Here is a 15,000-nt window from a genome sequence, read left to right on the forward strand (position 1 = left end):
CTCCCCGTGTTGGTGTGGGTTTCCTGCGGGTGCTCCGGTTTCCCCCACAGTCCAAACACATGCGCTATAGGGGAACTGATCAACTACACTGGCCGTAGTGTATGAGTGTGTGTGTGAATGAGTGTGTATGGTGTTTCCCAGTGATGGGTTGCAGCTGGAAGGGCATCCGCTGTGTAAAGCATATGCTGGAATAGTTGGTGGTTCATTCTGCTGTGGTGACTCCTGATTAATAAAGGGACTAAGCTGAAGGAAAATGAATGAAAAGACACACACACACACACACACTTATTCACATCATTAATGTACTGATCCGGTGTTTACAGCATGCAGGATCACTCTTTATGTTCAGTGGCCTTAATCACTGTAAGCTTGCATCAGTTCAGTGTGTTTCTATAGTACTGCACGACTCTTCTGCAGCTCTGATGTTGTACATGGGTGAGGAAAGGCACGGGTTTGGGGGTATGGCTGGGTTTAAGGTTGGGTTAAAGTAAGGGATGGGTCAACAGTGTACAGTTATACATCTAATTACAGAAATGAATTACAGATGTAACTACGAGCAGATGGTAAATATTAGTACAATGTAAATAATTTATTTCACCGCTGTGTGCTGTTGGGTCGATTTCATCCACTCTGAGGTGAATTTGGCCGCAGCTTTCAGACTGACTCCCCTTTGGTGATGTTGGGGCTGTGTTTGCCCCATTGACTTCCATTATTAGGACATTTTTGATTACAAAGCCGCAGCAGATAATCATGCATACTTGAACATTGCTACTGTTGGGAAGAGGGACCGTGTTTCATCTAAACTGTTGACCATTGCAGTGCAAAAAAGCAGTGTTTCTGGATTTTATATAGAGTTATATGGAGTTTTGTGTGTGTGTGTGTGTGTGTGTGTGTGTGTGTTAGGCATGGGCTGGTATAAGATTCTGACAGTATGATAACTGGATAAAAATATCCCGGTTTGAGAGTCATGTGATTGCTGCTTTAAAGTAAATTGTTTTTAAATGTCTGGGTAAACACAGGGTTTCTGCAGGTTTCATCACGTCAAATTTAAGACTTTTTAAGACCATTATCACTGAAATTTCAGACTATCACAGGGCAAAACGATCATCATTTTCTGTAATAACCAGTGGATTTTTTTTTTACTCGCCCTAAAATTCAAATTCAGTTATTTCTCAGCCATATATTTTAAATATTGTGTCAGAACAAGCAAACTCTAGTTATATACATATATTTTTATTAGCACAATCTTTCTTTCTTAAAAAAAGACAAGTTTTAAAAGCTGTAATAAAATCTATTCACAACATAAATAATTTTTTTTTAAATGTAACTTTGTTTCCTAATGTTCAATAAAGCATCTTCAGAATACTGAGGTGTAAATCAGGGTAATATTTATTTTGAACTTTTCGATTATTTTTATATAACTCTGTAATTTTTTGGTGTCATTTATTTAATCATTGCTCACAATGAGATGCTAATCTAAAAGTCTTCTGAAAATCAAACCAAAACAGAATATTTTTCACAAATGCAATGGAGCATACACAATATTAAATGAAATACTTATATGTAGCTTTACATGGATAATTAGTGAAAATTATGACCTGTTCAAAAGTATTCAAGACCCACAACAGCATATTTCAGTGCATTTTTAAGAGCTTTAGTTTTTGAAATGTTAGACATTTTAAGACGCCGCGGACACCCTGAAAATTTTTAATCCCCTTTGAGCACAATATATTTTATTTTGGGAAACATTTAAAATATTTGGGAGCAGTAAACATGTCAGGCTATTAAAAACACAGATTTCTTTACAATGTAAAACCGCATATTTGGAGATTTTTTCTGCTGGAGATGCTGTTTTCCTAAAAAAGCAAATAAAAAATCTTGCATATACCTTAGGATTTGTATAGCAGAAAATGTTGCCGTTTTCAAAACCTTGACTTTTCCAAACCCCGGTATACCTTAAAAACAATTATCGTCCCATGCCTAGTGTGTGTGTGTGTGTGTGTGTGTGTATGTGTGTGTGTGTGTGTGAGAGAGACCTTACCTTGATATGATAAGTGTGAGAAACTCAACATGCACCCCTGAGCTGTCAGAACACAGTAAACACCGTCAGTGTATTTCTGCACACACACATTATAATCTGCTGTTTTACTCCACTGAACTCCATATGAGAGTCAGAAACTCTTCAACACAGGCCGATCTAAAGGGTTAATGCTGCACACTGATGATCAACAGTAGATATTGCACATTTGACCTCTTAATGCCAACAGAGAAATCCAGCAACAATCATGTCATGGCTGCATCCATACAATCTGATTATAAATGAGGTCAATGGAGCAGAAACAGCCCCAACATCACCAAAGGGGAGTCAATCTGAACAGCACACAAGGGTTAAGTTCATAGTCATCAAGGCCACTTAAAATAATGTGGGACAGTAGATCTGCATGATATATGTTTTATTAGTATATGATATATATTCTGATATGAGTACAATTTCAGCAGGTGACTTGAGTATCTGTATTTGGATTGGCATCTTCAGATTGATCCTGTAATGGAGTAAAGAAATAAGACAGAGCAGAGATGAAAGTGAAATGAGCAGTGCTTTATGGTTTTGCCAGGAGTCAAACTGAAGTCAGTTGAATAATCAAATGTAATGTAAATGAACACAGTCTCCACTGCTGATCAGCTATAATCAAACTCAACAGACACATGGAGATATCGATGCTGGAACAATATATTGTGCAGCCCCAGACCGTATGTGCAGTGTGCATCATGGTCATTTGGTCATCTTCTTGACCATCTCCAGCTCCTCCACTGGTTTCCACTGCTGGTTAATGGTGAGGAGCTGTAGTGAGATGGAAACCGCTGGTTAATGTTTCTCCGGGTTATCAGCAGCTCTATATGAGCAGTAAACACTGTCTAGAGTCAACATCACATTCACAGCTCAGCTTCATCCACAGCATCTCCAGCAGACGCGGCGTTTATTTAAAGCAGCACAGAATACATTCATTAACCTCTTCTGCTAATTAAAAACAGACGAGAGATAGGGCGGCACGGTGGCTCAGTGGTCAGCACTGTGGCCTCACAGCAAGAAGGTCGCTGGTTTGAGTCCCGGCTGGGCGAGTTGGTGTTTCTGTGTGGAGTTTGCATGTTCTCCCTGTGTTGGCGTGGGTTTCCTCCACAGTCCAAACACATGCGCTATAGTGGAATTGATTAACTAAATTGGCCATAGTGTGTATGGGTGTTTCCCAGTACTGGGTTGCAGCTGGACAGGCAATCGCTATGTAAAACATATGCTGGAATAATTGGCGGTTCATTCTGCTGTGGCAACCCCTGATGAATAAAGGGACTAAGCCAAAGGAAATTGAATGATGATGAGAGATAAAAACAAACATTTATTTAACATATTAATTCCTTTATTAATCAGGGGTCGCCCCAGCAGAATGAACCTTCAACTATTCCAGCATATGTTTTACACAGCGAATGCCCTTACAGCTGCAACCCATCACTGGGAAACATTCATACACACTCATTCACACACACACTCATACACTATAGTCAATTTTAGGATGCCAAATTCACCTGTACCGCATGTCTTTAGACTAATGGGGGAAACCGAAGCACCTGGAGGAAATACGGGGAGATTCTTTAACATATATATAATAAACACATACTTAATTAACACCGTGACTAGACACAGAGCACTAATGTGAGTGTGCACACCAACCGTAAAACAGCTATAAAAAAACAAAACATGCAAATTCTTTTAACCCAACAGGCCACTCCCCCTTTTTGATACGCCCCTTACTGCTGATTGGCTGCAGTCATGTATGTGTATGGCACTGTGATCTAAAGCATTTTTCAAACATCGCCTAACCACATAAGAATCCGTTTACCCCACAGTTTGGTGCCATGACTGGCCTGGCATGAGGAAAACAGATGCTTAGGAAACAGTTGTACATCTGTCTTAAAACAATGGTGAACATTAACATAACCTGTCGGTCCTGATCCACAAAACACACACGGAAATACATCGATTAAATTTTACCTTCTGTGGTTTTGATGGATCCAGCATCTCCCAGGGCTCGGGATTTCCCGTCTTGTTTAAACTGTAAAAGTCAAAACATTTGATCCCTCTTGAGCTTCTACAATGGTACACATTCACATTGCAGATTGCTTTCAGACCCGCTGGTGTCCCTCAGGCGCTTTCACATTGTTTTATGCGTGTTGAAATATTAATTTCATTTAAAGGCACAGTACACCCAAAATGAACATTTCACTGAAGTGATCCTACACTGCTATGAACGTCTTCTGGACAAGATATTGTGAAGAATCTGAACCTTTCAGCGTATCCTCCTTTGTTTTCAAGTGTAAATGACAGAGTTTTTCACTTTTGGATAAACTTTGCCTTTAAATACTGTTGGAAACTTAATTTGTAGATCACTATAATGAACATAAACAATACAGGTAATAGTTTATGCAGATTACCAGTAATGGTGTTTAATTGCATACAAATAAAGAGACAGGTTTCTCACATGACATCGGGTTTGGTCAGCAGGAAGTAAATCATGGTTGTTGTCGCTCCAAATGCAGCACAACTAACAATCCCAAGCAGAGGAATTAACTACAACGATAATGAGGAGCAATTATTATGTGATAATCCACTGCATATGTCAGACGGATGAAGATGAAGACTCCTTCCTCACCTCTTTCCTTTTCCTGAGCAACTGTATCAATCCTCCGTTCATCTTTCAGCAGTTACAGATTACTCCTGGAGAAAACAACACTCGGATCATTACTTGCATACAGTGTGAATTCCAGATGAAGGAGTCAACATACTGTAAAGACGAGTCTCGATGAGCTGATGATGGGAGAGAACAGAGCTGGAGGTGTAAATGCAGCATCATGGTGACTCTCCTGCTCTTATATTGACTTTGATATGCGTTTGATGGCACGTACACACCCAAAACAAAAACCACCATCACGCCCAAATATGACACTGTAATGTACAGCAGCGCCATCTCCAGGACTAACATGAACAGAGAAATGACCTGCCACTCACTCTACATCAGGGCTGCCCAAACTTCTCTTACAAAGGGCCAAAAACCAAACTTGACTGAGGGCCAAAGCGAAATCTACCAAAACATGTGACATTAAATTTGCCATGGGAAATTCCCTAATTTTTTCCCAGTGATGAGTTGCGGCTGAAAGGGCAAACACTGTGTAAAAACTTGCTGGATAAGTTGGCGGTTCATTCCGCTGTGGCGACCCCAGATTAATAAAGGGACTAAGCCGACAAGAAAATGAATGAATAAATAATTCCCTATTTTATTAGCTAATATTTAAAAACAACAAGAAAATGTTTCTTTAAAACAAATTAATTAATGATGCAGTATCATATTCAGCATTTTATAATGAACATATTACAGTAAAAACATAAACAAACCCATTTATTACACAATGGAGTTTAATGCTGATTACACTAGTCCTGCTCCTGCCTTTGCCTTGATTTGCTCACCCTAACCCTGATGTGTATGTATCTGTTAACTGACAGCAGGCCCCTAGCCAGGGGGGGTTTGGGTGGTTCGGAAGACGCACCCCTCACTGAGAAGGTCACAAATTTGTCCCATACATGAGCTCATGGTCTTATTTTGACTGCTGTGCCATCATGAATTGTAAAAATAAGTTTTCCCATATTTATGATGAGTCGAACATCCGGCTTTGCAAGTAAGCATACAATCTGAAGTAAATGACGGCATCTTTCGCTATTGAATTGTTAAATAGAGAAAACATTCATTCATTCATTTATTTTCGTTTCGGCTTAGTCCCTTTATTAATCAGGGGTCGCCACAGTGGAATGAACCGCCAACTTATCCAGCACGTTTTTACACAGCGAATGCCCTTCTAGCTGCAATCCAACACTGGGAAACAGAGAAAACATTTTACACCAAATTTAAAATACAAATTGTGTACCTTGTTATCCTCGAAACAAAAAAAATGACCAATAAAAGCACCAGAAGCGCACCATATTAAAATGAATTTGAATACTATTTTGTCTGTTGTTGTTATTCATGATCTTTCAAATGCACTTTTTTAGAGGCTAGACAATTATGAAGCACTAGATTATTATTATTATTATTATTATTATTATTATTATGTTTTAATTATTTTTTAATTGCCAAATTCTGACTGAGGAAAGTTGAATGTTTAGGCCAGTTTGTTATTTGCCTAATTAATGACAATAGGCATACGGTTTTTAATGTAAAACTTTTAACAGAATTTCTATTTCTTTTCTAAAGATATATCATGTAATAAATTTGTATTTAAAAAATATGTTTTTTTCATTTATTTATTTTACAAAAAGTGTGAGTATGATGACCATCCGACAATATAATCCAGCTTAAATAATGCTTTAAAATGTCACTAAAATGCAGCATTAAAATCTCATTATTAAATAAAAAATGAGGCGTATAACAAAAAAAGATTTACTTTTGGAGAAAAAAGGACCACCCCTTTCACCAGGCTGGTCAGGGCCTGGACAGTATTTACATTTTAAAAGTGTGTTTATTTACAACATTTAATTGAAACGCTTGATTTCAGCTGGCTTTTTGGTAGCTCTTCAATAACATGAAGAAACTAAAGTTTACATTAAATTCGAAATGATGATTTCTGTCAAAGACATTTCGCAAACATTAGCGATGTTATTGTTTACGTTCTGCTTACGTTGGCTGGACAACTGTGACGTCTGACGCGCGAATCCTAGAAAGGCGCGAACTTCATGACGATGACGGTCTGAGGAGAATGCGAATCGGTCAGTTTTCCGTTAATTTTAGTCGTAAATAAAGACGAAAATACTTTTTTATTTAGGTATTTAAAAGCTCTAATGCATTTGGATAAATTGTAGGAGCTTATTTTGAACCACACTAATGTATTCTGTGTATATACAACTCTTTGTTAATGAATGCTGCAGCGTACTGTATTATTAGTATCATCAATTGATAAACTGGATTAAATACTGTTTTATAGGCTACTTTAGTTTTACTACAGTAAACTGATGAATTGTAGTGTAATATACTATATAGTTGTAGAGAACTACAGAATTAAGTCATTTATTTACATTACTATAGTTGTATAACCATAAAAACGTAATTACCTCAATAGATTAATTCTGGTAATTTACTATAGCATGTAAAAAACACTTTAATATACATAACGAATGGTTTTTACTGTTTTGGGCACTGAAGTAATTTACTCAGCTACACAAGCTGCTTTCTTAATCTTTCAATATTCATTCTGGGAAAAATATTTAATATTATGTAATATTTCTTATTTATGCTGGAACTTTACACATATCTACTATTTTTTGTCATATCTAGTTAATTTTTGTTAGGTGATACATAGATTTAAATCTTATATAAATTAAAAAAACCCTTATGATTCAGATCATTTGTTTTTAAACACTGGAGAGCGATAAAGGTTCAGTGATCATTGTTTTAAGATTATAAAATGTAAATTAAATAACTAAAACATATTTGTAGTACAATGTTAATATAATTAAACTTCTGTTAAATTTACAAATGAAGTCTAGGCAATTAAAATTTCTGTATATAAGTAATAGTATATCTTTATTAATCACAGGTCAACCAAGAGCAGCAGCAGGCAGCAACCATTTTAATTTTATTATATTTATTTACATATTCATGTTTATCAACATGGTTTTCGTATATTTTTAAGTGTAACTGGGGGTTATTACAAGACTTTTGAACATTTATGAGTTTAAAATGTAATTAATTATTGCTATTAAGTGTTAATTCAAATGCAGTTGATATTTTTATATTGTGCCCTTTAGCTAAAGACATTAAGAATGACCACCGGAAGCATGGATGATAACAAAACCTTTTTATTTATTGTAAACATGTTTATTGGAGAGCTGCATGTATGTTCTGCTGAAGTTGTTCTGCACTCAGTGACGGACTCAACATCTGAAGCGCCTTCAGAAAATACTTCTGTCTCACGCAAGAAACGGCGAGTCCATCCTCACGCAGAGCCAACAGAGCCGCCTGAGACACACACAAGAGTCCAGCTTTACACATCTCAGCAGGAACAAATGAGTTTCTTATGGTGAGTGTGTGCTTTACCTCTTTACAAAGGTTTTCTAGATCAGCTCCAGAGAAGAGCTCCGTTTGAGCCGCCAGATCCTCCAAACACACATCCTGATGCAGCGGGACGCTTTTAGTGCAAATGCGCAGCACAGCCAGACGAGCCTGTTGATGAGGCGTACATGAGAATACACACACACACACACACACACACATCAGACACATGGAAAGGTTCATGCCAAGTCACATGCTTATGCAATATTTTGCAGTTTTATATAATTCTTTAAGTTCTGAACAGAATAAGTGCATTTTAAATTCACCGCTGATGTACTTCAACTGATAAAAATATGTGTGAAATGTTAAACTGTTCATGCACTCAAAGTGGAAGGGGAGGAGAAAATGATGAATGGGAGGGGCTACTTGTAAATCTGAGGAGCTACAAATAAAGGGGAGGGGCTGCTGATTTAATGGAGGAGCTGCTGATGAATAAGGGGAGGAGCGACTGATTAATGGGAGGAGCTCAGGGAAGGAGCTGCTGATAAAAAGGAGGAGCTAATGATGAAGGGGAGGAACAGCTGGTGAAGGGGAGGAGTTATCGATGAATAAGGTTGTATTACTGTATTTATTTTGGATTGTACACACTAAACTCTCCTACAGAGGCAATTACACCACCTCCTGATGATGAATGCATTTAAGCTCATGACAGCACCTGTTTGTTAATTTGTTTATTTATCTGACTAATTTATCAACTGTTAAATGTGAATTTCCGGTTAGTAAAAAACACCTTTAGTGTTCTATTTTGTACTACACTAATCTCATACACTACACTGTTGAGTCTATGAGTGTTTAGTGTGTCATTTAGGATGCAACTGAAAACAAAACCTTTATTTTTCCTTTATGCATTCTCCCAATCTACAGCTGGAGTCACACTTGACAATCTACAGAAGCAAAAGCTGTGATATGACTTTACTGATACTTGTTTTTAAAGACTGCATACTTTTAATTCAGGTAAAAGGTCTTCTTGTAATGTATTGGTCTTCTATACATTTATGCAATTAATGTTGCCTGATATGATTATGAAAAAGTCAATATGGCGGTTTAATATTGTGAACAATCAAGCCATGCATTAATTAATTTACATGCTTTTGATCAGCCAAATGGGTGTGGGTGAGGAGTGGTCTGGGTTTGAAAGGCTTGTTTGTTTGTGTGTGTGTGTGTGTGCAGGTCACCTGGAGGTCAGGAGGAGGCACGTATATGATCTGGTCGAGTCGTCCAGGTCTGAGCAGAGCGCTGTCCAGAGCCTCGGGTCTGTTAGTGGCGGCCACAATCAAAACATCCTTATTGCACACTTCCTGCAGCTCCATCTGAAATGTAAGTCACATGCATACAAGATGCATCACTTCAACAATGAGTGCATTTACATAAACACCAACCCTCAGATTTTAATATGATTAAGACGATGCTATGATTAAGAATCTACCATGTCTTAATCGTATTAAACACAAATTGAATTAAGACATGGGGTATTCTTATTTTAGTTGCATCATTGAAGTTCAGTATAGTTGTAAACACTGTAATCAAACTATTAGCGGCATGTAGGAATTTATGTTATTATAGTTATATGTAATAAAAAAAAAACAAGTCCAAAGACATGTGGTATAGGTGAATTGGCTAAGGTAAATTGTGCGTAGTGTATGTGTGTGAATGAGTGTGTATGGGTGTTTTCCAGTGATGGGTTGCAGCTGGAAGTGCATTTGCTGCATAAAACATATGCTGGATAAGTTGGTGGTTCATTCCGCTGTGGCGACCCCAGATTAATTAAGGGACTGAGCTGAAAAGAAAATGAATGAATATAATATACATTTTGTAAATAGCCTACATAATCCACGATTCAAACAGATCCAAAGATTTTCTCCTTAATTGCATAATAACTCCACACCAAACTGAGGCATCATTTTACAGCTTATAAAACATGTATGCAAATTAATGCAATGTGTAAACAACAAAATTGTTATACAAAAAGTCAACATATGAGCCTTAAGGTTCATTGTCATTGTCTTTCATCGCACGCAGTGTGCGCACACATGTACCGCGAGTGAGATGAAGGAAATAAATCATAATCACAAGACATAATCTTTAATATAATGACTTCTATTAAAATGTTGACTGAGGTTTTGTGATATAATACTAACAGCGCACATTAATTAAATGCATGTTGTCTGTGGAGTGATCGATTTGATGGACGGATGTTTTTATTTGACAGGAGAAAAAAACATGATTGGACAAACAGCCTGTGCCGGTTCTTAAAAGCATTCAGTCAGTGTTTTCATTTGTAATCTAAATTTATAATTTAAGTGAAAAATATCTAGGGCAGGACTATTTCTTTTATTTAGTTTATTCTTTATTTCTATGCTGATGGAAACACTGCAGGTGCGTGAAGATGCTCTGTTATATTGTGTCTGCTGCTGTTTGCATGTTAAAATGAATCAGTATTTTAAAATGCAATATTTAATTACATTTTTTTTATTAAATAATAATTTAATATTAATCTGACCAGTTAACGGTTAAATTTCGGTTAACAAACGCCGGTTGTTGGTTGGCAAAAATAACCGAAAAGAGCATCCCTATTTCATTCTATGCAATTATTGAACATTAGCATATGTCTGGAAACAATAATGCATGAAAGCATCAAGTATAAGCCAGCCTCAGGACTTTTGCGCAATGCTGTACATTTATTGCTTTTTTCCCTCTGTGTTTGAGTTGAAATATGCCAAGCCACACAGAATTTACTCAGTAAATACAATAAACATATGCATAATCCTCGACTCTGACCTGATGTAGTCGTACGTCCTCCTGATCTCCACCTTCTAACAGAGCAATCTTTCTGCAGGTGCTCCGTCTCTCCAGCGTTCGCACGCCCACCCCATCCAGCTCCGTCAGCAGAACCGACAGAACCTGCGACTGCACGCTGTGGGAAGAAGAAGAGCCGTCCTCTCGAGAGCCCACCATACTGTCCACCTCATCCAGGAACACGATAGATGGAGCACACGCTCGCGCCTGAGCGAACAGCTGACCGGTAAACACACACACACACACCCTGATATTAGAGTGAACAGCTGACTGTCACACACACACTGATATTATGTGTCTGAGGCACATGTCCACACACACACAGGTCATTTTATAAAGAAAAAATGCATTGTGATGCATGTTAAAGCAGGGCTCCATATTTATTTTTTTGTTCTGGACTGTGTTAAATCATTCCCGAGTGCTGCGCTTTGCGTTTTTAAGGTGCAAAGATGCATTCTGTGTGAATGTCCCCTAAATTTGCCCATGCAGTGAACAGTTTTGCAGTGAAACTGGGTCACACAGCAACAATTTTATGCACTTGCACAAATGCAAGCAAATATATTTTAAGTTTGCATAGATTAAGCTTCGAAAACAGCTGCAATTTTCTGTCCAGTGTAAAGGCACACCACCTTTTAAGGTATGTTCACACTAAGTCCGCATGAAACGGAAGTTGCTGAGTCTTTTAATTCAGTGTGTTGATGTACTTCACACTGAAACGAAATATTGAGTAGGGGGTGGGGCTTTCTTTTTTGCATCATTCCCTCATAGCAAACTAAAAGTAAGAGGGAATATTAATATACAGTTACTATGGAAACCCTTAATCTAAACCATCACAATCTGAATCCTTTTCATCAACAGAATCATTTCTGGACTTTTAAGAATTGATTCAGAATCACTAGAGAAAGAACTGCGATGCATCATTCATTTATTTTTCTAACACCGCTTGTAAAATCATCATACCCTGTGAAAACCTACACCTTTACTCACATTACAGCCTGCTTTGTGTGTGTGAGTGTCAGACCTGCGCCAGTGTTTTCTCGGAGTCTCCCACATAAGGAGAGAAGAGCTCGGCTCCACTGAGGGAGAAGAAGCTGCAGTGTGATGAAGAGGCGGCTGCTTTCACCAGGGTGGTTTTGGCACATCCGGGTGGCCCGTACAGCAGCACGCCTCTGGGTCGAGAGACACCCAAACGCACAAACGCTTCTGGAAACCTCATGGGCCACTCGATACTCTGAAACACACACACACACACACATCCAGCACATCATGAGCAGGGCTGGTGGATTACTTGTCAATTATTATAATCTGTTACTGCATGACAACATTTGAGGTCAGTGTTATGGTATATTATACTCAGTTCACACCAAACATGAAGCACTGCGTCACTCACTCTGGTTTCCCCTGATGCTAAATATTTAACTTGAGTACTATTATCTGAACTTGCACAGTAGACTCGATTGAGGCAAATGCATTGCACATCTATGATAATTCACCTCTATTCACACGTTTGCTTTTCAATACTTAATTGAACCATGTTTCGTGTGAACTCAGCATTAGATTACACGTTTATGGTAATGTAATCTGAGTACTTTTGCATTACATTTAGATTAGTTTTGAGCTAGCCTTTATGTAATGCCACATATATTGAAGCAGGATAATCCAGTGCTATTTAAATAGATAGAAAGAACAAATATCTTCATTTTTCATCAGCAACAAGAGCCTGAACAGCTTCTATTTAAAGTGCAATGATGGACCGTTAATACTTTACAATACTCACATGAATACACCTCGCTGTTAGTGTTTGCTGATAGTAACGCTTAATAAATATAATCTTATGATTTAAAAATATTTACTTAAAATTAAGGACATTTATAAAACAACAAAACAACAGAAAAACATGAAATTCACAGCAACGTAAGACATTGTTTATTTCAAACTAAACACACATTTGTGTCGTACCTGTTTAAGCTTGAGTTTGACGTCCTCGAGTCCGCCGATCTGCTCCCAGCCAATGGGTTTAAAGTCAGTCGCTCCAATGCTGCTCCTCAAACACGACGGCTGCACGTGTCGCAGTGCTTGCATGAAGTGCTGCATCGACACCGGCTCACTCGCCCCCATCTGAACCACAACACCTCATCAATACATATATAAATAAACGATTTGATGTCATTTAAATGATAGTAATTCCACCTGCGAGTGTCGCATAGCCTGCAGCGCTGCCTCTCTACTGAGCGCGCTCAGATCCGCTCCGACATATCCGCAGGTCATTTCAGCGAGAGTGTTCAGATCGACATCAGGAGAGAGCGGCATTTCTCGACACACACACTTCAGGATACTGCGTCTCTGTAGCAGCGAGGGAACGCCGATGATCACCTGCCGAACACACAATCATAACATAAGCTCTCGATTCAATAGCAATTCAAAGAAAGTTGTTGTTTATAGAGATGATTATTGCAGATTTCTTGGCCAGATTTTGGGGTAGATGTGACCTGCAGATCACATAATTGACAACACATTGAAAAAAAAAGTTAAATAAATTAGAAAAAAAGGTAAAAAAATTAAAATGTCAAAATTATTGCTGTCGGTCAAAATGAGGAGGAGGAGCAAAGAAGTTGACTAATGTCCAGGGAATCATCTTAATTATAAGACTACAGCTCTTTGGAATACTTGATTCTGATTGGGCAGTCACAACATTCAAAGCCATGCTATTCCCAGATAACACAGACACAGAAAGTTAGAATCATGCGCAGGTTAGTGTATAATCCATCAGCTGTTTTAGGGTGCTTTCACACCTGTGAATGGATTCAGTTGTTCTGAAACAGAGATTACAATTGTTATATTGTTGCTCTTTGGTCTTGGAGCTGTTCGCTTTCACACTGCAAAGTTTCTAATCGGACCAAAAGAGCTAAAACAAGTCACGTGTGAGTAAACTCTCCTCACATTGGTCAGAGTGTCAGGGTTTATTTTGCAGAGTCCCGCTCAGCTGTCAGGAGAGGTGGTGGTTTGGTGGTGATTGACAGTGTGCGTGCACGACGTGTCTGAGGAGAGATGCGGTGGGGAGGGTGAGAAGGGTGCGCGACGATGCCTATTTGAGGACCGGGAGGGAGACGCGAGATTACCGGGAGATCATCACTCGTTTGCGGGCATCCGGAGACTCGCGAAACTTCGCACCATACTCATAATTCTCTCTTCAAATAGCCGTAAGCCTATTACATATCCATAAACACTGTTATATAACCGCGCTCGGATCATATCGCTTTCTCACTGTAATCGATCCGCTCCAGGGTTCGTTTCATTCGAGCCAAGACCAAATCATTCAAGCCATCTCGGAGCGATTACTTTGGCGCGGAACAGAGTGCGATTGCCCTGTTCACATATGCCAAACGAACCGCGCTAACTGGGCAAACGAGACACGTTCCGATACAAAAGTGTAGGTGTGAAACCACCCTTACACTGTCTCCATCTAGTGTCTGAATATTGTGCAGGTTAGTGTATACTCCATCAGCTGTTTTAGACTGTCTCCATCTAGTGTCTGAATAATGTTCAGGTTAGTGTATACTCCATCAGCTGTTTACATTTGTGTCAGTTTTGCGTTTAATTAAAGTACTAATATACTATTATGACTCAGAACAATGTTTAGAGTCTCATTTTTATGCTTCGTGGCCAGTAGTGGGATACTGTACATTCAGACGGTTGTTATCTCAGAATAAACCCTTCTACAGCAGTGCAGCGCTTCACATCGGACTGCTGATAAACCTGTCAGGCTTTATTCTGAGATAACAACCTGCTGGATCTACTTTATCCCTGACACATAATTACCTCTCTGTCGAAGCGTCCGGGTCTCCTGAGTGCTGGGTCGAGAGAGTCCGGCTGGTTTGTGGCTCCAATAATAACGAAGCCTTCATGGCTGCCGATGGCGTCCATTAGCGTTAGCAGCTGCGCGACTAGCCTGTTTTCTGGAGCACTGCTGCTCCCTGTCCTGCGTGGGCACAGCGAGTCGATCTCATCGATCAGCAGAACACAAGGACCGTCATCAGCAGCGTCTCGAGCCTGT

At 38.8% G+C, this 15,000-nt stretch overlaps 3 protein-coding genes across 22 annotated transcripts in view; 1 reads left to right on the plus strand and 2 right to left on the minus strand.

Annotated features, from left to right (window-relative positions):
- Window positions 1–2,437: 2,437 nt before the first annotated feature.
- zgc:153317 lies at window positions 2,438–4,947 on the minus strand. Of its 2 annotated transcripts, NM_001198748.1 has the most exons (5): window positions 4,837–4,947; window positions 4,704–4,768; window positions 4,533–4,621; window positions 4,046–4,106; window positions 2,438–2,842 (listed from the first exon to the last, which is right to left on the minus strand). In NM_001198748.1, exons 2-5 carry the CDS (start codon window positions 4,743–4,745, stop codon window positions 2,774–2,776), a joined length of 261 nt encoding a protein of 86 aa, NP_001185677.1. In that variant the 5' UTR covers window positions 4,746–4,768; window positions 4,837–4,947; the 3' UTR covers window positions 2,438–2,773. The 2 variants fall into 2 exon arrangements, with proteins under 2 accessions (NP_001185677.1, XP_073785672.1); XM_073929571.1 differs by lacking the exon at window positions 4,837–4,947 and having other exon boundaries at window positions 2,439–2,842; window positions 4,704–4,830.
- A 1,543-nt stretch (window positions 4,948–6,490) lies between these two features.
- The window catches only part of nnt2 (nicotinamide nucleotide transhydrogenase 2), a 42,070-nt gene continuing 33,560 nt past the window's right edge, over window positions 6,491–15,000 (plus strand). For 4 of the 19 annotated variants that reach the window (XM_073930090.1, XM_073930077.1, XM_073930091.1 and 1 more), the window contains exons 1-4: window positions 6,491–6,808; window positions 7,965–8,118; window positions 9,321–9,467; window positions 10,987–11,172. Coding sequence is in view for 10 of the 19 variants with exons in the window: in XM_073930077.1 (XP_073786178.1) it covers window positions 11,135–11,172 (38 nt within the window). In the remaining 9 variants the exon portion in view is untranslated. Of the gene's footprint in view, window positions 6,809–7,846; window positions 8,119–9,014; window positions 9,105–9,320; window positions 9,468–10,986; window positions 11,173–15,000 lie in introns of those variants that run through there. The other 15 variants (XM_073930094.1, XM_073930078.1, XM_073930095.1 and 12 more) reach the window with 7 other exon arrangements.
- Window positions 7,882–15,000, minus strand: part of afg2b (AFG2 AAA ATPase homolog B) — a 12,293-nt gene continuing 5,174 nt past the window's right edge. The window contains exons 3-10 of the mRNA NM_001076588.2: window positions 14,766–15,000; window positions 13,137–13,319; window positions 12,906–13,064; window positions 11,968–12,177; window positions 10,929–11,165; window positions 9,326–9,460; window positions 8,136–8,261; window positions 7,882–8,057 (exon numbers count right to left, since the gene is read on the minus strand). The exon at window positions 14,766–15,000 is cut by the window's right edge and continues 412 nt beyond it. Of these exons, the coding sequence (NP_001070056.2) occupies window positions 7,917–8,057; window positions 8,136–8,261; window positions 9,326–9,460; window positions 10,929–11,165; window positions 11,968–12,177; window positions 12,906–13,064; window positions 13,137–13,319; window positions 14,766–15,000 (1,426 nt within the window). The 3' untranslated portion in view covers window positions 7,882–7,916. The remainder of the gene's footprint in view (window positions 8,058–8,135; window positions 8,262–9,325; window positions 9,461–10,928; window positions 11,166–11,967; window positions 12,178–12,905; window positions 13,065–13,136; window positions 13,320–14,765) is intronic.

Source organism: Danio rerio, chromosome 18 (genome assembly GCF_049306965.1).
Source record: "Danio rerio strain Tuebingen ecotype United States chromosome 18, GRCz12tu, whole genome shotgun sequence".
NCBI lineage: Eukaryota > Metazoa > Chordata > Actinopteri > Cypriniformes > Danionidae > Danio > Danio rerio.

What these genes read in the sequence shown, in the direction of transcription:
- zgc:153317 (NM_001198748.1), bottom strand. Translation starts at nt 4,745, where the DNA reads ATGAACGGAGGATTGATACAGTTGCTCAGGAAAAGGAAAGAG. An exon ending in TGCTCAGGAAAAGGAAAGAG is followed by an intron (nt 4,622 to 4,703) that starts GTGAGGAAGGAG and finishes TTATCGTTGTAG; the next exon opens with TTAATTCCTCTGCTTGGGAT. An exon ending in CTGACCAAACCCGATGTCAT is followed by an intron (nt 4,107 to 4,532) that starts GTGAGAAACCTG and finishes TGACTTTTACAG; the next exon opens with TTTAAACAAGACGGGAAATC.